Here is a 24,349-nt window from a genome sequence, read left to right as displayed (position 1 = left end):
GTGAATCCAACGTTCGTCTGATATCGTCTTCAATTCCTTTACGATTTCACACACCTGTAGATAATGATTTCCATTTATCATCAAAGGAGTAACAAATTGTCTTCATTTTCGTCTTATGTCTGGAGGAAAGTCTGAAACTTGGTACTGAGTAGTCATGGCACAATTAGTACATTGTTTCATGCTTTATTAATTATGTGAATTAGAGGAACCAGAAATCTTATGTTTATTGTACATTATAAGTATAATCTCACAAGACTTCTACCTGTATATTCTTACTGCGACCTGAACCATCATACAGGAGCATAAAATAGACCACACACATGACATTTTGTTTAGGCTTCAAGAATATTACGTTAAATCGACGATTTTTAAAACTTGATATGTCCTTCGCATGAACTCAGACTAAAATTGTCTTTATTTCGAGACCATCCGGGTGACGGATCAAAGTTGAAGCGCCTAATTTAATACCGAGGTTATGATAATGTGATACTTGGTCAGGGCCATCGCATATCGCGTGGGGCTTTAAGTATCCGGGTTTCAAACCGTGTCTGCTGGATAAGAAATCAGCATCTAACTGCCGGAACTTAGGCGCTGTCTCCTTAAATTAGCTGGCAGCTTTAAACTCCCAACCAATGACAGAAACGTAGACCAAGAAAGGTTTTGTGGGTGTATAAACTTTCAGTATGGATCGTAGTAAAGTGACGCCCGGAAAGCAATAAGTTTATAAGTGGTTTCAGCTATTAAGAATTTCATGTGATAATAACGGAGATTTGAACTGATAATGGTTAAGTGAGTGGGGTCGTTAAACCTCTGGGGTTAAGTATATGCACCCCTACACACACTTACGATTTAATATCGACACATGAAATCACCCAGCACTCAACCTTGAAACATCACGCCATATATCGATATTTCAATAATTTAGTTTTCTTATATGATGAAAAAATAACAAAATATTGCACTTCAATAACTTAACCTTTATAATACAGGTGATAAAATACTTTGACATAAAATTGACAGCTCTTCATAAGGAGATGTAGAATGTAGAATCTTCTGGGTTGTAGCGCCGTATAGTCTGGTAGAAGTTTACCGACGTTTCGGAAGTGTTTTATGCCTCCATCATCAGGGCGATGAGAATGTTTCATAAGTAATATATGCTCGTAAGTAATAAAATGGGTGATAGGTTACCAAGGACACTGAATGCTGTTCTATTCCGGAGCGTGCAACGAGGTTTTGACATCAGCGACATGTTGGATTCTACGCCGAATTATAGTCTTAAATCAAGCCACGTGGAGGGACAGCTATGGGTAGATGCAAGATTAGTTGCAGTCGTCAGTGCTCAGTGGCGGACAGGATTTATTGTAGCTCGCTTCTGCGGGCCTTAATTAGGAGACACCGTATCGTGAGTTGACACACAACAAAGCGTGCAGGCATTGGATATTCGGATACTGAACAGTGGGTTGTAGCAGGTACAGATAATGTTAATTAAATGTAACTTATATAATTTTCATGAACACGAGAGCCAAGATACAAAAATATTAAATCTCGATGGGAAAGAGTGTTAACCCGTTAATTACATCCTGTTGCACATGCATAGATAAAAAGGGGAAACTTTGTAAAAACAATTACGTCATATCTTATATTTTTAATAATACAAAGTACTACAGATTTGTCGGAAAACCTGAAAGAGAAGAATTAATGTAAATAGGACATGAAAGGTGGTTTTGGATTGGGTAGGTCTCGCTCGGTTTGCGTTTATGAGTAGACGGGGCGATCGTCACATGTTAAAGTATGGTGCCGAATGAAGATGGCATCAGTCAAAAAGAGCGAAAAGAATTAGTTTGAATTTGTAGGATTGGATTAATAATTACTTTGCTGGAGTTCTAATTGCGTTGAGCTAAAGACGCAGAGTATATTAAAGGTACCGCTACATTCAGCTGCCACCAAAGAAAATTTTCATTTGTCCTTACGGACGCCATCATCTTCACTTAACCTAACCTGACCTGAGCTAACCTAACCTAACCTGACCCAAGCTAACCTAACCTAACCTGAGCTAACCTAACCTAACATCACCTAACCTAACCTCACCTAATCTAACCTGACCTGAGCTAACCTAACCTAACCTGACCTGAGCTAACCTAACCTGACCTGAGCTAACCTAACCTAACCTCACCTAACCTAACCTGACCTGAGCTAACCTAACCTAACCTAACATGAGCTAACCTAACCTAACCTGACCTGAGCTAACCTAACCTAACCTGAGCTAACCTAACCTTACCTAACGTATCCGGTCCTACCCTTACGTGACGTAACTCTGGTTTTCAGAAAGTTTGTGTTTATTTATAAAATACTGAAAATGTGGATTTTTTATATGATGGTAAATAATTTTAAAAAATACAAAATTGTCAGTAGCATAAGAGTATCGAAACTGATTCTTTAATCTTTTGTCCCACTGCAGTTCATTCTACATCCCTCGCCGAGCCGGGATACGCGTTTTCATAGTCACTGTTATTTTCACTTCCTTCCACTGACTGTAATTTAGATTCGTACAAAGATACAAGTTTTGCTGTTATTATAAATGTAATATCAAGCAATTACCAGTTACTTGTAACGGTGGGCTACGATTTTGAGGAGAAACTAATTGTGTTCGAGCAATGTGATCACCTCGTTTCTTTGTCAACACTTCGCGCATCCGTGATCTTATACCCCACACTGCCTCCGTGCTAATTAAACTGAACATTTGAATGCCTGTATCTCGTCAGACGTGTAGCGAGATTAAATGTAATGCAGCCAGTACCAACGCGTGTAATGCCGTGTCCTTCTCGGGGAACATGTTTGCGTCTCGTTCGTTGCCCATCCATCATCATTGGTTCAGACGAGTCTACGACCATCCTGTCACGATGATTTTCCATTGGTTTTGCGTTTAGAGAGAATGATGAACTATGTTATCCTAGTCACACATGGGAACGATAAGATGATTTTGTATTTGATATTCTCTTGTGCTTTACTCGTAGATCTTGATCTTTGATATTTGTTTTTATGGTCACGTCATTACGGGCACCTAATCTATCATTGAGAATAAAACGCTGTAAGATACAGATAAAACATAAAAATTGTAGTGTTTTTTGTCATTGGTTCTCTGCAGTGTAACATCGCTGACTGTCTGGTGGATCGATGAGAGATTATTTTGTGGGATGATACGTAATTATACGTACAGGAAAGCACTTTTTTTCAATACGAAGCTACTGGTCCATTTAATGCGTACGTCTTGTCAATATAAAGTCCCATTACGTTACAATTGTCAGATTTAACAAATCACATGTTATTGTGTACAATGGCATGATCATACCAAGGAGACTAATGTCTTCGTTACCCTGATGATGAAGATGGCAAGTTCCTCAGAACTGCCTATCGATATTTTTCTAGACTATGTGGTGTTATATCCCCGGAGACAGTCATCTTAAATAGTAAAATAGTGTAGTTGCGTCATATTGTGATTTATTGAATTAAAATTGAATTATTTGGTTATTCCGTCAAATCACAATGTATTTAAAATAAGATAATTAAAATAATTAAAATATCATTCTTTGTTCCATATCGAATAATCGATTTACAATTGGAACAGTTACTGTTACAGTATATAGAATAACCAAATAATTTAATTTTAATCTTAGATAGTAGTAATAGTTTGTTTGTTTTGGACTTAATCTATTCTCTGTCAATATCTACGGCCCAAAATCATAGGAATAATCCAAATTCTCGTCGTGAAAACCTCAGATCTCAAGCGAGTTTTTCTGGTATATTAATTAAATAAATATTATATAATTATAAATATCATTACATGTGGCCCAAAATCCTTTAACAGCGTACTCGTGGTAACCATTATAACAACACGCATAATAATTATAATGACGTAAGGTACAAAATTCTGTACGACGAAACAGCCAACTAACATTTTCGTGTTAAGATGGATTTTGCTTTCGTGTAAATACGCAGTGGCCATCCTAATTACGTTTCTGGTCACGTTCCAAGGAAATCGCATTGAACACTTGTGCAGATGTTCTGTATTCGGCAGAAACATTTGCTCTCAGCATGGGTCCTTCTGCCTTTTCCTTCTCCTGATCCGATTCCAACAACGGAAATTAAAAGCAACGCAAACATCAGTTACTTTTAACAGAGAGGGCAGATGGGATTTTAATTTTCTTAACGACGCACTAAGTGAGCGCTGTGTTCAGCGGACTTCATCCGAATACTTGCTTTATGATCGGAACAAAGAGCTTACCATTCGTTGTGACCATCAACCCATTCGCGTGATGGTACAGCAGTCACAAGAGTTATCTGATCCTGTGTAAATGCTAAATAAACATGTCGCCTGTTGTCTGTTGTAAGTAGGAGTAGGAGAGAAACGTAGTCGATGTATGGGGGAAGCTGGAGACGTTACATTTAACCGGAAAATACGAAAGAAAGAAGGTTCCCAGGAAGTGCCCACTCGTCTTGGCAAAGAGAGTTATGAAGTGGGGGAAGGCAGGGCGATGAGAAATGGACGAATTACAGAATTTGAACGTGGTTTTGCTGCATTCGATCGGAATTTTTAATTTTGAAATCAGCCTCGGGAGGGCAACTTTCGGTGAAATTTTGGATGTTAACACTTTAGGGCCGAATTTTGGTTTTAATATCAGGAGGGCTGAATGAGAGGCATCCAATGGAGCTTTGATTCTGGGAACCGTCACAGTTTCCTCTCCAGGACCGAGAAAAACAGAAGACGGTCGTATGAATGGCATTTAAACATTCGGTCCGCACCTCATAAAAAAATAAATCACTTCTCTGTTACAAAAATGAGTTGGTTAATGCTGTTTACTCTGAAAATAATACGAAGCTCATGGGCAAAATACAGTTATTGGATACTGAAGTAAGTGGTACATATAGTTACCACTGGAGTTCTAAGAGTTACGAGGAATGAACTGTTTATGTCCGCCTGTTTTGGTTGAAGCTGCGGGCAGTAAGTGATGTTTAATGCGTGGAACTTGCAAATCAGGAGCTGCTGGTAGAAGATCGTCACTTTATAAATTCTTCTAAGACAAGAGAAACACCCATATCAATTTTAAGAGCAGTCTGTAATTACATTTACGACTACCTCGGTGCCATTATCCTGATGAACCAATCTCGCATACCTGCGCGGTCATCGACTTCACCGGAGCAGATAAACAGTCATTTTATTCGATAATTACAACAGCCTGGTCATCAGGACAAAGGCGAAGAGTAGATTAGTCTTTTAGAAGGAAGGTACAGCAGAAATCGTGTTTATGAATTGGCCTTGGGCCGCGTTGGCTTCTGTCCTGTACCGAGTCACGTGATGGCACGTGTCGTAATCCGAAATTGAGAACTTGTATAATTAATTTCTGTGTCGTTCTATTAAACAGAGTGGGTCACATTTAGGTCCTGAATTAAATAAATTATAATATTAAAATGAACTCGCTGCAGCCTTACTGAGCATTTATGAAAAAAAAATGTAAATTTTCAAAATAAACTTGAAGCTTTCTCAAAATGATTTATTTATTGTCATGTCAGTAGCTTTGATTATTTCGGAGTTATAATTTATTTAAATAGGGACCCCCCCCAACTGTGACTCACCCGAAATTCACAGTGCAGTATTTAAGTTGGCTGTCTCAAATTAACTATACGTGTATCACAGTCGTGTTTGTCCGTCAGATGTTCAAGAAATTTTCCGCGTTTTGTGGATACCGACCTTTCGTTACCATATTCTGAAAGTTGTGTTTGATCCGTGGAATGAGGTTCAATTTTCTCACTTTTCACTAGATTTTTATATAGTTTAATATAATATTTACTCCCAGCTGTGTGAGGAATAAGGAAGTATAATTATTACTTTATTGACAAGATAAGAAACCAGAAGCTTCGTAACTGTGTTCACAAAAGCCCTCCACCGGTCCCTGTCATAAGCCAGATGAATCCAGTCCTCACCCTTGCACTTTAATCCCTCATGATCCATGTGAGTATTATCCACCCATCTACTCTTAGGTCTTCCGAGTAATCTCTTTCCTTGAGGTTTTTCAAGTAACAATCTGTAAGAATTTCTCATCTCCTCCACACGTGCTACATGCCCCGTCAATCTCATCCATCTTGATTTTATCAATTTTTTTATTATAATTGATAAATCGTGGAGCTTCAAATTGAGCAAATATATCCAGCCTCCAGGTACTCCATACCCCCTCGGTCCAAATATTCTTATTAGACACTCAATGTATTACCTTCTTTTAAAGTAAGAGACTAGGTTTTACACCCATGCAAAACAACGGGTATAATTGTAAATTTTACGTTCTTAGATAGCAGACGAACTTTGGAAAAAACGTGGTAATTTGTATTTATATTTATTTGGTGTTCTGTCTGACGACAGGTCCATATGAACAGGATCCTTCCATCCTCCTGTTCATATACGTTCTTGGCAGATGATCCAGAAGTGGTTTGCCATTGCCTTCTACTGTGTGTGAATGGAGTAATTGTTGGGATGCCACGGAGAAACCGGGGAAGCCCCCGGAGGAAAACTCCGTGTTGCCTATACCACGGCCTTGCCCAACACAAGTTATAAATTCGGGCACCGCCGGGAATCGAACCCGAGACCCCAGAATTACAAGGCCAGCGTTCTAACCGCTAGACCACCTCATCTTATTATTATTTAGTGTTCTGTCTGACGACAGGTCCATATGAACAGGATCCTTCCATCCTTTTCTCGGACTGGGACCTGTTCATATACGTTCTTGGCAGATGATCCAGAAGTGGTTTGCCATTGCCTTCTTCTGTGTGTGAATGGAGTAATTGTTGGGATGCCACGGAGAAACCGGGGAAGCCCCCGGAGGAAAACTCCGTGTTGCCTAGACCACGGCCTTGCCCAACACAAGTTATAAATTCGAACCCGAGACCCCAGGATTACAAGGCCAGCGTTGGTAATTTGTACTCTGAGCTAAATATTATTAGGTTGATCACATATTATAATTATTTTACACATGAAACCGACGACTCGAGGCCTCGTGTGATTTTGTGGCCCACATGTACTTCGCGGTGCTCTTACAAATGCATTCGATACGATTAGAGTCGGATGGAATCGAAACCGGTCCATGTCATACGAGTAGCAGAAAGAGAATGTAATCTGTCCAACGACCCACGCTCGCTGTAATGACATGTAACACGCATTGCCAAGCCACATTGTCCGTATTGACAGCCGGGATAGCCGTACGTGTTTCACAGACTCATGTTAGAAGCTGTAATGAAATTACATGTTGGACACTGCCAAATCCACCAACAAGACAAGTTTGTTCTCAAATTCAGTGTACACGGGCCATAATTATTGTGTTACAGTGGTAATTAAAGCACGGATAAAACTGTTATTTACCATCGTAATAAATTGTTACAAATATTCGTTCACCCTTACTTAGTGGTCATGAATGAAGTTACGTTGTGGCAGAACCAATTTTATTATTTGGATTGAACCTACAATAAACATATTGAGACGCTAATAGTCGTTCAGATGGTCAGAAAAATTGGTCTCCCCTTATGGAACCGGAAAGTTCATTACCGTATTTAAAGGATCCCAGCATTGGAATCGATCCTGAAGTACATCGATCAAGTTCACACCCTCATATCCTGATTTAAATAATAATTCTAATTTTTTTCTCCAACCGCTAATAACATCTGTTACGTCGAATATTCCAACTGAAATGTTCCACACATTTATCACCACTTATGCGTGCTAAATGACCTTCCCATCATGTCCTTGGTTTGTTCGCCGTAATATTATTTCCTGACGGGTGGATCGACAAATTATGAATCTACTCGTTGCACATCCTTCTCCTATCTCCTGCAATCTATGATTTCTGAAGAGGTGAAACTTAATATCCCGTGTATTTACGACGCAATATTTCCTTAAAATCGGGAGGTATAGATTCGTGGTAGGCGAAAGCCACGCCCACCAAGAAAATATTAATCTTAAGTTGCCCGACAGATCTAACAGAGCTGGTAAATAAGGATGTTATAATTATAATTAGAACATCAAAATTTGGATAATTGTACCGTAAATATGTTTTCGTGACTGACATATTATGTGGTCTCAGTTAAATAACGTGTTACTTCCACGGCTGTTCTGAAGAAAAATATTTTTTTTTTAAATCTCGTCATATTTACGTACGAGACTTGTCGTCGGATGAAAGTGTTTACGCATCAATTCCAATTTTTTTTTTCCAGAAGATGACGCTTCGCTAAGTTTCAGTAAATCGATTGTCATGCGACCTTACTTAGGAACGACGGTAAGTGATTTCGCCTTTGTGTCATCTGCCGACGTGTACACACACAGCAGAGATTTGATAAACGCCGGTGCGAGGTGCTGATGCTATTTCATGCTGTGTTTGTTTGATCAATGCCTTGGCATCTTAGTGAAATAACAGCATCAGTAATGACTTTATACTTAGAGGCGTAATATTAATTTACTGATAACGTTTGTTGCAAAACTGAGCGAAGGCAATAGTTCTGTCATGTACGTTAGTTATTGAAAAATGTAGTCTTTTAGTTTGGAGCAGCGGGAACTGTTCTTTCAACAATTTTTGGCTATAATTTAACCTGCGATTTTAAGGACGCATACTTATTATTTATAACATATTATAGCATGTTATAAACATCAAAACATTCTCACAACTTTAAATTTTTTTTGACATGTGATCACGGAAGTTTATTCAATTTTTTTTATATGTGTACAATAAATTTTGCGTTTTTAAAATTGTCCGCCAATTTATGGACATATGTTTCTATGTTTATTTTCTCTGATTTTTTTCATACATAATTTCGGAAAATAAATTAATAAAAATAAAAATTAGGAAGTGAGGAAATTAGAACGACGAAAGTGACTAGACGGAATCAGGGGAGGTAGGGGAGGGAATAATGGGAGTCCCCCGTGGGTTTGGCGACCGATCGAAGCTGGGCATAGCCCCTAGAAAGACGATATTTTTCCATGCTTTCGACTCTTTTGACGTAAAATATTTTTTATTCTTTTCACATTGGTAGAAGTAACTGCGTACCTTGGCATCTCCTCAGCATTCACTGTTCTTTAAACTAAGCGACAAGCAAGGACACGCGTAGGCCTCGGCTTTCTGACTGAACTTCAATCGAAATTACGGATCTGGTAGGTAAATTGTTTTATCGGATCATTTAACGGTCCTCAGAATTACCCTGAATGAAATCTCCTTGACAGCAGAGATAAAATTGTTTGTCTTGCAGACGTAACCTCGAAGTCTGTGACGCGGTGAACCCCCACGCGTGATTCCAGAACCTTCTAAATAATGTCTGTGGACTGCCAGTCTCTTTCGGGACCAATGTTTTATGCGTCACCTAATGGAACATGTTTTGAAGTTTACAAAATCCCCCGGCCCTCTGTCTTGCAAAGCTAAGCATAAAACGCCTAAAGGCATGTGGTCTCTCCTTGACTACACACAAGTGATATGTCGTAAATACTTGATGTGACAGTTATGAATACTAAATTCCTGTACTATTTCTCGCCTTCTTTGTCCTGTTAACATCTCAGCAGAGAAGCTGATAGTCTTTTATCAAGTTGAGAAATTTGTCGTGTTTTAGGGAACTGTAAAATTCATTACAGTTTCAATAAAAGGCCATCATTGAATCCTATCCCGATACAATTGAATCTAATTTACACCCTCAACATCATTCCCTCAAGATCCATTTTAATATTATTATTGACGAATTTGTATTGGTCTGCACGTTTCAAGTGATCTCTTCCGTTCATGTTTCACGACCAAAGTTTCGTATCAATTTCTCTTAGTTTCCATGCGTTCTACATGCCCCGCCCACATAATATTTCTGGATTTGATCATTTTAATATTTGGTGGAGAATAAAATTTTACAAATTTCCTAATTACCCAGTTTACACCCATGCGAACTAAAAGTCAAGTCTCTGTACTGTGAGTAGTTTAAATAACGCCATTTTAAATGCTGTTAAATTAATCTAGTATTACAAATACCAAGCGTTAGTGGTATAGTTGGCATTGATTTCGCTTGAGTAAATATTTTTTCCAAATTGTTTAGATTCCTAATGCCAAATATTGACTTCACAGATTATGACACGGTTTTACGAAAGAACGTGACCGATAAAACCTGTCAGCGGACCGCGAGTTGAGAAATGATGAGTTGAGGAATTTTTATAATTTGTGCGCCAGTCACGTGATATGGTCTTATGTTCCAGGTTGCTGAAGAGAAACCAGATATCCATCATAGACGATGACGCATTTATGAACCTGACTTCAGTTAGAACCTTGTAAGTATACGACGCACTTTTGATATCTTACCTTCAGGTTTTTTTAAGATCAAAAATTTTTCTGTTCATCTGCGTAAACCTCTTTATAGTATTACATGTCGTGTACCACACAAGGACGATACGAGAAATACATACAACATTTTGAATTCAAGAGACCACATGGGTAATCTAGGCGGGATGGAACAAATTGGATGTTATGTTGATTAATCTTATTTAGGACAGGGACCAGTAGCGGGCAATTTTTTTGCATAGATCAGCGACTTGAAGCTCCTGAAGAAGGCGTTTCTCCATGGGTCTGTAGTCTTCTGTTTGTATCGTGTTGCAGGGAACTTGATGACAACCTCCTGACTCACATTCCGGTGGCGCTAACGAAACTCACGTCGCTCCAAGACGTGTAAGTGAACTATTTTTCCTCATTAATATTCACGTGTTCCTTATTAATTGACTACTTACGTATCTGATAAGTAATGGATTCTATTTTAGCCTGTCAGGGGCGACCAACGTCCGTCAAAGTACGCTCATACGGGGGAGACTTTGCGCGTTGCTTTTGTAATGTTATGTCTGTACTAGTATATTTGAAACTGAAGACTACGTATCGTAGAATGTGTGTTTATTTTTGGTTTTAGGTGGCTATCTTGACTAGCCGAGCTGCTCTGATTTTGTCAGAGTGAGTTGGTTGGTCACCCTGTTGCTAATTACTGTTTTTTTTGTCAAATCACTGAAAAAATAATGAGTAAGTCATTTTCCTTATATTCGTCTCTCTTTCCTGTTTTCGGAAGACGAAGCGTGGACCGTCCTTGTTTTGTAATTGCCTTCAGATTGCTTGTAACTGACAGAACTCGGGTCCTCTTGAAGGAATCACACATGACGTGTCCCAAAACTATGGACCGATCATTCCGCCATTATTTATTTCTCATCCCGTGATCTAATCGTAGTTTTGACACCCCTGTTTGGTAGATGATAAATCTAGATGCCAGCCTCCCCCCCCCCTTCTGCTTGCTAACGCCATTAACAATTATGCCTGTCTACCTCCATAATCGAACGTGTGGATAACACCGACTTCATTTCTGGATAATAACACTTGTAATGAAATTCCATCATGACACTGTAAAGTACATTTCAAGCCGTCTCTCGTAACTTTGCAGTTTTGTGCTGGAGTTAAGTTTTTATAAGGTTAATTCCCGTGGAATTACATTTTTTTTTTTTTCAAAATCTATATTAACTTATTTTATTCGTCGAGGGTCAGGCCCAATGATTTGTTTCGTAGATTACTCATTGAAAGGTCCCGTGGTTCGTTGGTCTTCCAACACTTTATTTTCCCTCGTAAAACATAACTCGAAAACGTCTTCGGAATAATTACTTACGCGAAGTCCCTTTCAGCTCCCCTCCTATTAGACTTTTCTGTATTTTTAAAACTTCCGATGCGTGTGAAACAGAATTCTTACATAATTAAACGGTTAAATGTTATAAAATTTTATTTTAATCGTCATGAGTTAGGTTTGAAGCCCTTCATTCGCGCCCTATAAATCCTTTCGTGTTTTATCGTGTGTCTGTATGTCGTGTTCTGATGTAGCTGTAACTGATTGATGGTATGAAACCATGGACAGTACACAGCTTCAGTGTGTTAGTAACAACATGTTCAATTGTCTCCATCAATTTTAATGATGTCGTCAACACAAATTCTATTTTTTAAAAATGGATATCTCTTCCCCTACCATAAATGTTAACATGTTCAACGCATTAAAGCCGAAGTTCGTCTGTCATATTTAATCATTCAGCCCGTACCGCGAAGAAAACACCACACTTCACCATTACAAAGATCAAATGGTTAACGCTGTTTAAGGAAATAATCGCTGTTTATTCTGAGACACGCACTGCGTACATAATATTTAAGAATCCAGTCCGTACCGCGAAGAAAACACCACACTTCACCATTACAAAGATCGACTGGTTAACGCTGTTTAAGGAAATAATCGCTGTTTATTCTGAGACACGCACTGCGTACATAATATTTAAGAATCCAGTCCGTACCGCGAAGAAAACACAACACTTCACCATTACGAAGCTCAACTGGTTGACGCTGTTTAATGAAATAATCGCTGTTTATTCTGAGACACGCACTGCGTACATAATATTTAAGAATCCAGTCCGTACCGCGAAGAAAACACAACACTTCACCATTACGAAGCTCAACTGGTTGACGCTGTTTAATGAAATAATCGCTGTTTATTGTGAGAATCATACGAAACCCCACAATATCAGTAACTCATTGTATTGTAATGATCTGAAAAGTTGGAGCGTCTGTGTGAACTTTCTTAAAACGCTTTGGAAATTAAAATAAATAGCAGAATTTACGTTCTTAATAAAATTTCTTACGCGTACGATTTAATAAACCCCTAGTTACAGAATTGAATCGTCGGTTTTAAAATAATGAAATGTATAACAGTTGAATTAAAGTCTGCGCAATAATAATAATAATATTAAAAATAATAATGACAATAATAATATCGTTTGCAGTGTTAGTGAAATGTTTCGAAGAAGTTACCTCTTTACTCCTTCCTTCTGTATAATAATGTTATATGACGTGTCTCGGTTCGTTCAACATTAGTTACCAGACTGCAGTCAACACGATGATTTTATGATGACTGCTACCGGATTCTAAGCAGCGTCACCGGACAGGAGAACCGTGCGATATATTCATGAAGAACATGAGTTTTCTTAAGCAATTATTACACCTAATCTGTTTAAGCCACCGTTTGTTTAAACATGGATCATTAATTCTGACGTAAGCATGACAGCCGGGCGCTGGAAATTTGTCGTAATCCATTCGAGTGGCCGATGAATATTCATAAACCCAGAGTGACTGAGTACATTGCGTCTGTTTGGAATACCATTTTCCTTCCTGATTATTTTAATTAGGCGGATATGTTTTAGGTCTGTTTTTTTTTCTGTTGGGAAAAATTATAAAAACTTTGCTAATTTTATCCCCCCTTTTAGATTTTAAATGTAGATTCGGCCGGCGACGAGAGAAACTTTTTTTTAACTTTTTCGTTTTCCAATATGGCTTACGGAAGAGTCTCTGAGCGTGATTCTGTGTCCGTTTTATAAATAACGGCGTCACATAGGACGCGGACTTCGCCTAGTGAAATCTGATTTAATCGCAACAGCTGATTCCACGGAGTTTAAAGAAGCTAGTAGTCGCTCAGCTTGCCAAGGAATTCTTTCGTGTGTCACCGGTTCCCACTCTGAGCCAGATGAGTCCAATCCGTATCCACACACCTCGATTCCTTAAGAAGCTTTTTAATATTACTTCCCATCTATCCTTATTTCTACAGTGTGGTCTTTTCTATTTTCGTGAAGAGAAAGGAGAATTGATAAAATTATATTATGAAGAATTTAAGAAATATTAACTTTTGTTTAACCAAATATTTTGTAGTGATTACATGAAGGAGGATGAAAAGGACATGTAGCACGCACCGGAGAGGTGAGAATTGTTTCAACATTGTAGCAGTTTTCAAATTTAAGAGTAGATGGGAGGATAATATTAAAATGTATCTTAAAGATTCTCCCTTACTCATAAAAAATTGCGAGAGTGGAGTATAACTTGTCATCAGCCTAATGGTAAGTCTTTGAACAATGTATTGGATGTCATCTGTGCAGGTCGCTGTCCGGGAATCGAATTAAGTACATCCCGAGTGGAATTCTGCAGCAGTCTCCCGGCTTGACGTTGCTTGAACTTAAAGGGAACCCCTTGATGGGCGTCCACCCGCACGCGTTTTCATCTCTGCCCAATCTGCGCAAACTGTAAGTGTGTGAGCGCGTGGGGTTAGTGTTAAGTGAAATTCTGACACTCGCGTGTTGCACTGTTTATGCTCTCTGACTTAATGTTAGACTGATCTAACGACTTTTTACAAATATTTTGTTCATAAGGTAGTATATTTGCGTCATATTGTGAATTAGGTTAATATTTAATATTTTCCGTCAAATCACAATTTTAATAAGATATAAAATATTTAAAATATCATTTCACGTTCCGCATCGAATGATCGACGTTCCAATTTGTAAATCGATCATTCGATGCGGAACGTGAAATGATATTTTAAATATTTTATATCTTATTAAAATTGTGATTTGACGGAAAATATTAAATATAAATATTTTGTTCTTTTTTTCGTATTTGTTATCTCGTTTGGAAAGGAAATCGTAGATAGCAGCATAAGTAGGTTTTGAATTTCACACGGCGTTCGGTACATGGGGCTACAGCCCTGAAGATAGCCATCTTCCAACTTACATCTTGTAATATACTTTTTATACATTAAAAGTCATTAAGCAGATAAAAATAAACCATAACAGAAAGGGTAGTCATGAAGACGTATGTTTTAATCAAACACGCAACTTGAAAAAAAGAATTGGATAATTCTTAAGTTGCGTGTTGACTGATAAAAACATTTTAGCTCATTTCGTATTTTATGTTGACGAAATGTTTGCGTTATTTTTGAATGAAACGGTTTCAAATTCACAGGCTCGTTGTCAGGATTTCAAACGTTTTAGTTTCAAGGTTGCCGTTAGGTGGTACTAGTTACAGACCTCTAGCTCCATCTCTGAGAGCTCTAGAGAACTTGTTTGAAGCAATACTAAAAGTTTCGTAAGCAGTGCAACACTTGTTATTATACGTATTTTGCTTTTTTCAATAATTAAGACATAAACAAACATAAATTTAGCAATACTGGACAATTATATTCGGCAGAGATGTGATATCAGATTGTTATACAGCACTACAAGTCATTAAAATGGCAATTTAAATGGCACCACAACCTTTTTGGCTGAAAGATGACGAGACAAACCCATAAGACGTTGTAAGACTTGAGGTTCTCACAGCGGTGAATATGAAGATTTCTGTCTTCTGGGTTATTGCGCTGTGTAGTCTGGTCGATGTTAACCAACGTTTCAGAGGTCATACTGCCTCCGTCATCAGGCTGATGACGGAGGCAGTATGACCTCTGAAACGTTGGTTAACATCGACCAGACTACACAGCGCAATAACCCAGAAGACAGAAATCTCCATAAGACGTTGTTCACATACGTGAAAATTTAAAAAAAACACCTGAACTATAGACAACTTTACTCGGTTCTTCTCGGTCAGCAATTACGAGGTGAGGTTTTGAATTAAGAAGGAGTTTAAGAATAAAACAGAAGAGGTGGCCTAATACATGATGATGATGATGGTGGTGGTGATTTGATATTTGAATTTGAGGTTATTGCAGTCTCCCAACAAGGTGTCTGTAAACCGAGAACCGAGTCAGGTACCCGTTTGCGAGACACCTGTTCCTACGCTATGACTGATGTGGTGTCATGTCACGCAGAATCCTATCTGACGCGAGGGAGCTGGACGTGTTCCCGAGTCTGAACGGAACAGCATCCCTCGAAGTCCTGAAGCTGGACCGCTCGAGTCTCAGCGCTGTGCCGTCATCACTGTGCCACACGTGTCCCCGCCTCAAGAGTCTGTAAGTGCGTTTCGTAGATTTAATTACCCGAGCACCGCAGTATAATCTTTTTAATTATGTGATATGATATTTTAGTTTTTATTTCAGATAATAAAGAATTACTTTGTCCATCACTCACTTCTGTTGTCTGAGAATGTTTTTGTAATCATTCAGAAAAAATATTTTTAACCCCAAAATATGTTTTCGGCCGCAAAGTACCATAATTTTTCCTTTTCCTTGTTTTGCGTTGTCGCAAAAGCTGATTTCCTTGATCAAGCATAGAAAAGCAGTGTCACCTTGAAAATATCAACCCTTATTGCTGTATCAATCACAAGCACTGTAGAGATAATAATTTGTAGCGCGACGAAAGAGAAAAAGAGACTTTTAGAGATTTTCTTGTTGTGTTGGCAGAGATATGAAATCAAACAAGTTAACCAAAGTTCCAGAGCTGGGCAGCTGCAAGGATCTGCGAGTGTTGTAAGTACCTGGAGTTTTGCCACCTCGAGGCACATCTAGTTCGATAATGGGGGGTTACACACCGTCTCCAAAAACTTTTAACTTCACAGAAGTGTTTTTCCACTATCACAGTTCATTAATGAAACGAAACACTTCCAGTGACAAATATAATTTGCTCAGGAAAGTGTATTTTGTACTTGGTTTTATTCCAGAACAGAAATTGAGTTTCTAACAACTAAAATTAATGTATATAACTGCTAATGTAACTGTACTTCTTAATATGCAACAGTTTTATTTTTGTTTCTTCACAGGGACCTTGCCAGTAATCAAATCGATAGCCTGGAAGGAAATCCGTTCAAGGGCCTCTCATTACTGCATGATCTCCTGCTCTGTAACAATGCTGTACGGACAGTGCCAAAAGATGCTTTCCACGGTCTGCCTTCACTGCAGGTCTTGTAAGTCTTTAACAAGCAAATATTGCATTCCATACACAATGATTTAGGATCAATAAATACCAGAGATGAATTCCAGCTAATATTGGGTTAGGAAATGTACTGAAGGAAGTAAAGTTCATGGTATGAGATCACACAACTACTGTCATTCTGTAGTTCACTGTACAATATGTTGTCATATTTATTTTCCACAATATTTATATAATTCTTTTATTTAACTTTCGAAATTCTCCCTCGAAATTGCACAACTCTGTTTTCTATCAGTTGTTTAATGGATGTGCTAAAGTGGGAATTGTATTGAATTGAATCTTGTGATACCCTCCGTGGGAACCACCTCGCACAGAACTTCGTAAATCACAACCGTTCCAATAATCCGCACATACACACACACTGGCTTCTGCAGTGTCCAGTCGGAGTGACAATTATTTCACAGTTATGCGTCTGTCCGCCACGATCATGTTGTTCACCCTCCCAAACAAACATTAGCTGCACGTCAAATCTAGAATGTTTGCATTTCCACCTTTGCCCCTGCGGCTAACTTTGCTGCCATCGACAGTATCCTCCCCGTACACCTTCTGAAATCGCTTGTGGATGTTTCCCTTTGTCTCGTTTTCATACACCAGCAACTCGATAACGGCACGTTGTTTATTACGAACAAAGACAGCGGCCATGTTGGACGAATGATATACGTGCGCTACTTATGGGAGAAGTTTGAACTAACTTATAACAGAAGAGGGACGAATGCGTCTGTTCTTTTGTGTGAATAGCAAGCTATGTTATTTATTTTACAGGGATCTGGAGAACAATGGAATTCAAATGATTCACCCTGAGGCATTTTTACCTTTCACTCAGCTTGAAGACCTGTAAGTATTCTGTAGAGAATGTTTATTTTACTTGAAAACAAAAACTGATCGTTTGTAAATTTGTTAGATTATTAATCTTTATGTCGTGTGCTAGGAACTTGGGTAACAACTTATTCCCGGTGCTGCCGCCACGTGGTCTTGACCGACTTCTGCACCTCAAGACGTTCAACAATCCGAACTTGCGGGATTTTCCTTCACCGGAACATTTCCCTCGTATCCAGAGTCTTGTGCTGTCTTACGCCTATCACTGCTGTGCCTTCCTCCCGCTCGTACCAGGAGACCATCCTGCACGTGCGAACCTTCAGGAGGCCGTGCTCTTCCCCGGGAATAATCAGTTCGATATGTCCCTCTGGAACAACAGCCTCACTGACATCTGGCCTCAGCTGCGTAAGTCCCGACCGAGGAGTCGGTCTTGAAAACGTAATGGACGATCAGCTGATCTGGAAATGTCTTGCCTCTTGTGGAATTAAAAGTTTTATTACCATGTTTGCACTGGACCCTAAACCTTAGCCAGTTGAATCCTATCATTTCCCATAAGATCCATGATTTTCCTCAACTTTATGTTTGTTTTTGTACGAAAGGACTTTTATCGTGTTTTGAAATTTGTCGATCGTCGAAGACGACGGAATTAACTGTATTTATGAACGAGGAACGTCTAAAATTTGGAGTATAGAATAAAATAATGGAAAATCAGAATTTAAAGCTTTTGAATCACGTAAAAAAAAATTTCTAACTGTTAAAAAAAATTTAGATCTCGAATCTTATCGTGTCCAATATTGGTTGGCGTCTTGTTAATATGTCGACGTTTCGGGCACTGTTTCACTTCAGAAAAATCATTTCTGTTGACAGAAAACCTGAGTCAAAAGTTCGGGACCCAAATTAATAGCATGTGGGATGATTTTGGGTCTGACTTTACGTACCCAGGGAACTTGCCGGCCTACATCGAGGAATACTTCGAGGACCAGGAGAACGCGAAGGTGGCGGGAACCGACGCCCCGCCCGGAAAAATCGCCTGCCTGCCTCTACCAGGTGAGATAACATTAATATAATTTTTTTTTTTTAAATTCTTCGAATTTCTTCCAAAAATTTGTAGGGACGCGTAGACGCGGCGATAAACATTAGACCTCCGTTTATTATCAAAATAAAGAATTAATTAACTTTCCCGGTGCATTTAGCCTTTATTATCCTTGAATTTTGTTTGACCTTGAAATACAAATTTGAATTGGTGCGTGTAATATAGGGATTTAAATCGACTGTTGTCTACGATCTACGTTAAGTGGACCGAGGACGTTGTCTCTGAGGTTCACGAAGCTTTGTCCATCGTCAGGTCCGTTCCTGCCGTGTCACGATCTGTTTGATTGGTGGACGCTGCGATGCGGGGTCTGGGTCGTCTTCCTCCTCGCCATGTTGGGCAACGGCACCGTCGTCTTCGTACTCATCTTCTCGCGAAGCAAGATGGACGTTCCTCGATTCCTCGTCTGCAACCTCGCGGCCGCTGACTTCTTCATGGGCGTCTACTTGGGTGAGAGACTTCGCGTGATATAAGAATTCATTCCCTCGTTTAAACTTCGAGGGAGAGTAAAAAAAATATATAAAAGTAACGCTGATAGCATTGAAATATGTAATGGTTGTAAAATTTTTGAAATTTCCTCATTTGCATTTTTTTTGAGTTGTGGTAATACTGTAGCGCGTTTAATGACGGCGCTGATCTGTTTCTTGATTTTGGTTGTTGGAAGACGTGAAAATTAGTGGGATTTACGGGAAAAGGAGAGGTAAGTTTTGATGAGTGAGCCAGAAAGAAGTTTACGAATGAGCGGGAATATTACGCGGACGACGAGAGAGTGGCAAGACTCTTCACCAGAATTTTTTTTTTTGACAATTGGATCACACCGTAGGAAGAAATGTGTTAAAAAGCATTGTGATTAAAGCCGTGCATGGAGGGCAAAGGGTTAAATCATATTTATAATTTTTAAACGGGTATAAAATTAATAGGACAGGACTACTAAAGTCACTAAAGAACTGACGTAAAAAATTATATCAACAGATGTCTAAGGTTTCTTTTTAAAAAAATTAGACGGCCAAATTAAAAATTGCGGAGAATTACCCGTCAAACGAAAATACAATTACAGATCGAGGGAAGGAAATGAAAGTTTCTGTTTTGAACTGTCGGAATTCTTCTCGTGCTGTGGTCGTCTTGTGTTTTTGTGTATCCGGTGGGGAGTAATTCCGGACAGATGCTCTCCAAAAGTCATGGCAAATTGTTTTGTCGCCGATTCGCGACGAAACGCAGTTTTTACCATCAGCGACGACCTATATTTATATCAACAGTTATCTCTCTTGATTTCGTCGATGTGAGCAATTCGTAATACTTGATTCGAAATTTTCTTACTCGAATATATTTTTATGTCTCTCAAAGTGACTGATAATTGCTCTGTAGAGGCAAGATTTTTCGTGGAGATGAACACACTTATGACGAAATAGCAACTTTAATCTCGTCTCCAACTTCAGTGCGTCTTTAAGTTTTTTGGATCCTGATCGGTCCTGTGGATTCACTGTGATGAAAATCCAATTTTTAGACTACAGGCAGCCCAATAATTATCACGCAGGTTCAATAGACATGACGTAATGTTATCCGTTATGCGTCCATTCTGTATATTTCGTGCAAGATTGCGTAAAAAAAAACTAAGCCTTGTCATATTTTAACAAAAATATTTGTCACACGTACGGATCTGTTACTGGACGTAACATGAAAATCGTACGTGTGTCGTTCTGTGGAGGGTAAATCCGCAGTCGACTTCGGTAATTCAAATAAAATGTGCAGGATTCCTCGCCGTGGTCGATGCGTCCACGCTGGGAGAATTCCGGATGTACGCCATCCCGTGGCAGATGTCCGTGGGCTGCCAGTTGGCCGGCTTCCTGGGCGTGTTGAGCTCGGAGCTGTCGGTGTACACTCTGGCCGTCATCACCCTGGAACGCAACTACGCCATCACCCACGCAATGCACCTCAACAAACGTCTCTCCCTCAAACACGCGGGCTATATTATGGCCTGCGGTTGGAGTTTCGCCGTTGTCATGGCTTTACTCCCGCTCTTTGGCATTTCTGACTATCGGAAATTCGCCATTTGCCTCCCTTTCGAGACGACAACGGGTCCTGCCAGCCTCGTCTACGTCGTGTTCCTCATGTTTATTAACGGTGTAGCGTTTCTCATTCTGATGGGATGTTACCTCAAGATGTATTGCGCAATTCGAGGTTCCCAGGCTTGGAACTCAAATGATTCGAGAATAGCGAAAAGAATGGCCCTCCTAGTCTTCACAGACTTCATCTGTTGGTCTCCGATAGCGTTCTTCTCTCTCACGGCAGCATTTGGCCTGCAGCTTATATCCCTAGAACAGGCGAAAGTATTCACGGTCTTCATACTGCCTCTTAATTCGTGCTGTAATCCGTTTCTTTACGCGATCCTCACGAAACAATTCAAGAAAGATTGCGTCCTGATCTGCAAAGCCATAGAAGAGTCGCGGGTGACGAGAGGTATAGGAAGATGTCGTCATAGTTCGAACTTTAGCAACCGCCAGACGCCGGCAAATACCAACAGTCTGGTGGACAGATCATCTCGGGAGCAGCAACACGGCCACCCGCACAACGCGCAGACTTGTACGTGCAGCACGAAACTGTTGAATGACGGGAACGCGGCAGCCGCGACCAGGAACCGCCGACAACAAGGCGTGTCTCCGCGTCAGTGGCTGCTGCTGTGTCTCAACAGGGACAGAGAAAGTCGCCACAGACCTCGCTCGGACCAGTACGCGTACCAGATCGCCGAGATTCAGCAGAAACAGCACAAAAGAGCTTCTTCGGTGTCGTCGAGCGAGAATTTTAGCTCTTCGAGGTCGGACTCGTGGCGTCAGAATCATCATCACTGCGGTATACCTCTTCGCCTGCTCGATCCTAAGCGAAGGGGATCTTCGTGGCTCGTCACCAGAAAAACTTCTCAAGACTCAAACCTTTCGAGTTCGAGGAATGATTCCTCGGGTTCTGCGACGACTGCGAGTACCAGCACGTGGAGAATGTCGCGCTCGAGTGCCTCCAGTGATATTCGGACGACGGTAGTGTCAGTTCCTCCGGAAAGTAGCGGTTCCAGGACTCGCTCTAAGCCGCGTCTCACGAGGCAAAGCGCCATCGTCCAAGATGACTCCGACCCGCCCGGTTCTCCGGGGCGACTTACCGTCAGGTTCCTGACTACGATACCATCAGCCGCCGAGACGAGCGTTCAACAGGATGAGGAACCGGGGAGTCCTGGTGGTTGCACAGCTGCTCTTCTGCATACAAACGAGCTCTCTAACCACTCTCAGCCGTATTACGCGATCCTCCACGCCACGGCTTCCCAAGGCGACACCCCGTCCCTCCAACAAATCACGATACACACGAGTCCACACACTACGTTAGATACGGGACCCTCGCGATTTCCGTCTCGTGTACCCCCGTCCCCACCTCAATTACCTTTCCTGTCCTCCGGACTTCGTCAGCAACCCGTCACATCTCAGAGTTCGCCACAGCTAAGCTCTCTAGCGTCGGAAGTCCCACCCAGCAGCGTCGAGGACCAAACTAGTCATCCCCCGTCACCCGCTGTTTCAACCCCCCCAAGACAACAAACCCCTTCGCCGACTCAGCGAAAAACAAGTCACGACGACAATACGTGATCTTGTAAGTCGACTCTATGAGGATCGCGAGTCGTCTCCCGGATTTTGCGTGGGGATCACGCTGCCTTCACCTCACGGTCGGAGAGTGGATTAAGGCAGTGGAAATTAAGGTGGTTTACGTTTTCAGCAGATCCTGAATCCGTTAATAAAGACGCTAGTAATGACGATGATCTTGGCTGAAATGATTAAATCGAGTTTAATTTACTAATACTCGACGTCGGTATTAAAATTCTGATTTGGTTTGAATCTTGGCGTTGTCTGACGTGTTGCAGATTATATTCGATGAACGAAGTCCGCGTCAAAGTGTCTGTAGAAATTTTATGATTCCGTCTGCCTCCGGTTCCATCGTCGTAACCGGATATGACTTAATTCACGAGTTACAGCTGTCATCCTGCTAGCAGCGCGCGGTCGAATGTCCGTCGCGTGTTCGAGAGAGGTTCAAGAAAATGTTCTCTGTCGTCGTTAACGAAAAGCAGAATTGATTTTCGTCTTCTGGTGTCTGTGAGCACCGCATTTACGATATCTTACTTCTCTACGCGTTAAAAATTTTGAAAAAAAAAGTTACTTATTAAAAAAAATCGACCGTTGTTGAGAGATGTACAATTTACGTTAAAAGCAGAATTTTTTTATAAAAAGGCCCTTTGTTACTCGGAGACACTTTTTAAAAGACGCTCCAGCTAAAAAAAACTGCTGCTTTCGTAACGCAAATATTTTATACCGTAATATTTGAAGAGTCAGGGCGGTCGATATCGTAAATATTTTAAAAGTCTGTAAAATTTAAAAAAAAAATAGCCGTTAGTGTTAATTCTACTATTTATTATCTCGTATTATACGAATGTTTGTAAGATTTGCTAAGATTTGCCGAGTAGACAAATATCGAGAGAGAGAGAAATGTCTAAAGAGTATTTTCTCTGTGATTTGTAGCGTATTTCATAAAACCCGCTGTCGCTGTCAACATAAAAATTGTTCTGTGATAATATATTTAGCTTTTAAATTTTTAATACAAAATATAGTTACCAAATTTGTAAAATATTAAATATTATATCTGATATAGCATTTATTTTTCTTTATATATTACGGCGGCACGACTGAGGAAATGTAATTTCTTCATTTCGAAAATATTCTTTACTAAATAGTACCACGTGGATTATAGCGTAATAATATGTGATGCAAATATGAGATTTAAATATTCGACTATCAGTCTGTCTTGTCGGAAAGTTGAATTAAACGCGGTCACATGCGTGGAATGTGACAGAATGTGATTGTACATCTCCTTCAGCATTTAGGATGGAGTTGGTTTGTTCAAAATAAAAAAATACGTAACTTTCTCCTTCATTTCGGAAAAATTTCTTGTGTTTGAGACTTTTAGAGAATATTAACACGAAATTTCAAAGATGATCATTAATTTCTGCTGTGATTTTCGAAGTATTACTTACCCAAGTTTCCTTTTTTTAAAAAAAACACCAAACTTGCCAACCCCTGTATAACATTCTCTCTACGCGTCGGAATATAGCGATGATGAAATAATATTTTGTCCAATAGAGAGCGTGCGTTGTTCCACGACTCTGAAACATTCGATTAAGAACACGAAACAGAGCCGATAAAGTTCTGATTATTTATGTGGCAGAGGATCGCTCGCTAGAATATATTTAACGATGCTGTATGTTGCTGAAGTCTGTTCTCAGGGAAACAAAACTTGTATATATCTGAGAGGGAAGTTTTAACTTCCGGTTTCACCTTTACATGTTAAATTATGTTGCCGTTAATAAACTTCTAAGACGTGATGAAGCTATTTTGCGAGTCTTGAAGTAATTTTAAAGCATTTAATTCCTTGTAGCGTAAGAAATAGCAGAACTTTTATTTGTGACGTCAGAATGTCGTCGATACAAAATAACAGTGGAAGTCTATGTCATAATAAATTGAAGTTAGAAAGAAAATTTATTGAATTCGGCTGCCAAGAAGGTCGTTAGAATTAAAATTTAAAGGAAAGAGTACCCTGGTATGACCCAGAACAAGATGGGTCAGTCACGTACTAGAAGACGTCTGGAAGAGATTGAAGAACTGGCGAGA

At 39.8% G+C, this 24,349-nt stretch overlaps 1 protein-coding gene across 3 annotated transcripts in view; it reads left to right on the top strand.

Moving 5' to 3' along the window:
• Nucleotides 1-24,071, top strand: part of rk (G-protein coupled receptor rickets) — a 189,644-nt gene extending 165,573 nt beyond the window's left edge. For all 3 annotated transcript variants that reach the window (XM_087346010.1, XM_087346008.1, XM_087346005.1), the window contains 11 exons: nt 10,259-10,330; nt 10,656-10,724; nt 13,991-14,134; nt 15,694-15,834; nt 16,225-16,290; nt 16,581-16,724; nt 17,513-17,584; nt 17,679-17,971; nt 18,434-18,613; nt 18,912-19,106; nt 20,406-24,071. In XM_087346010.1, the coding sequence (XP_087202136.1) occupies nt 10,259-10,330; nt 10,656-10,724; nt 13,991-14,134; nt 15,694-15,834; nt 16,225-16,290; nt 16,581-16,724; nt 17,513-17,584; nt 17,679-17,971; nt 18,434-18,613; nt 18,912-19,106; nt 20,406-22,279 (3,250 nt within the window). In that variant the 3' untranslated portion in view covers nt 22,280-24,071. The remainder of the gene's footprint in view (nt 1-10,258; nt 10,331-10,655; nt 10,725-13,990; nt 14,135-15,693; nt 15,835-16,224; nt 16,291-16,580; nt 16,725-17,512; nt 17,585-17,678; nt 17,972-18,433; nt 18,614-18,911; nt 19,107-20,405) is intronic.
• Nucleotides 24,072-24,349: the final 278 nt, after the last annotated feature.

This window comes from Zootermopsis nevadensis, unplaced genomic scaffold (assembly GCF_977971745.1).
Source record: "Zootermopsis nevadensis isolate Lab colony 2312 unplaced genomic scaffold, Znev_1.0 Znev_ptg000001l, whole genome shotgun sequence".
NCBI classification, from domain to species: domain Eukaryota; kingdom Metazoa; phylum Arthropoda; class Insecta; order Blattodea; family Termopsidae; genus Zootermopsis; species Zootermopsis nevadensis.
Note: the sequence above shows the minus strand (reverse complement) of the source record. Positions and strands in the feature narration are given on the sequence as shown.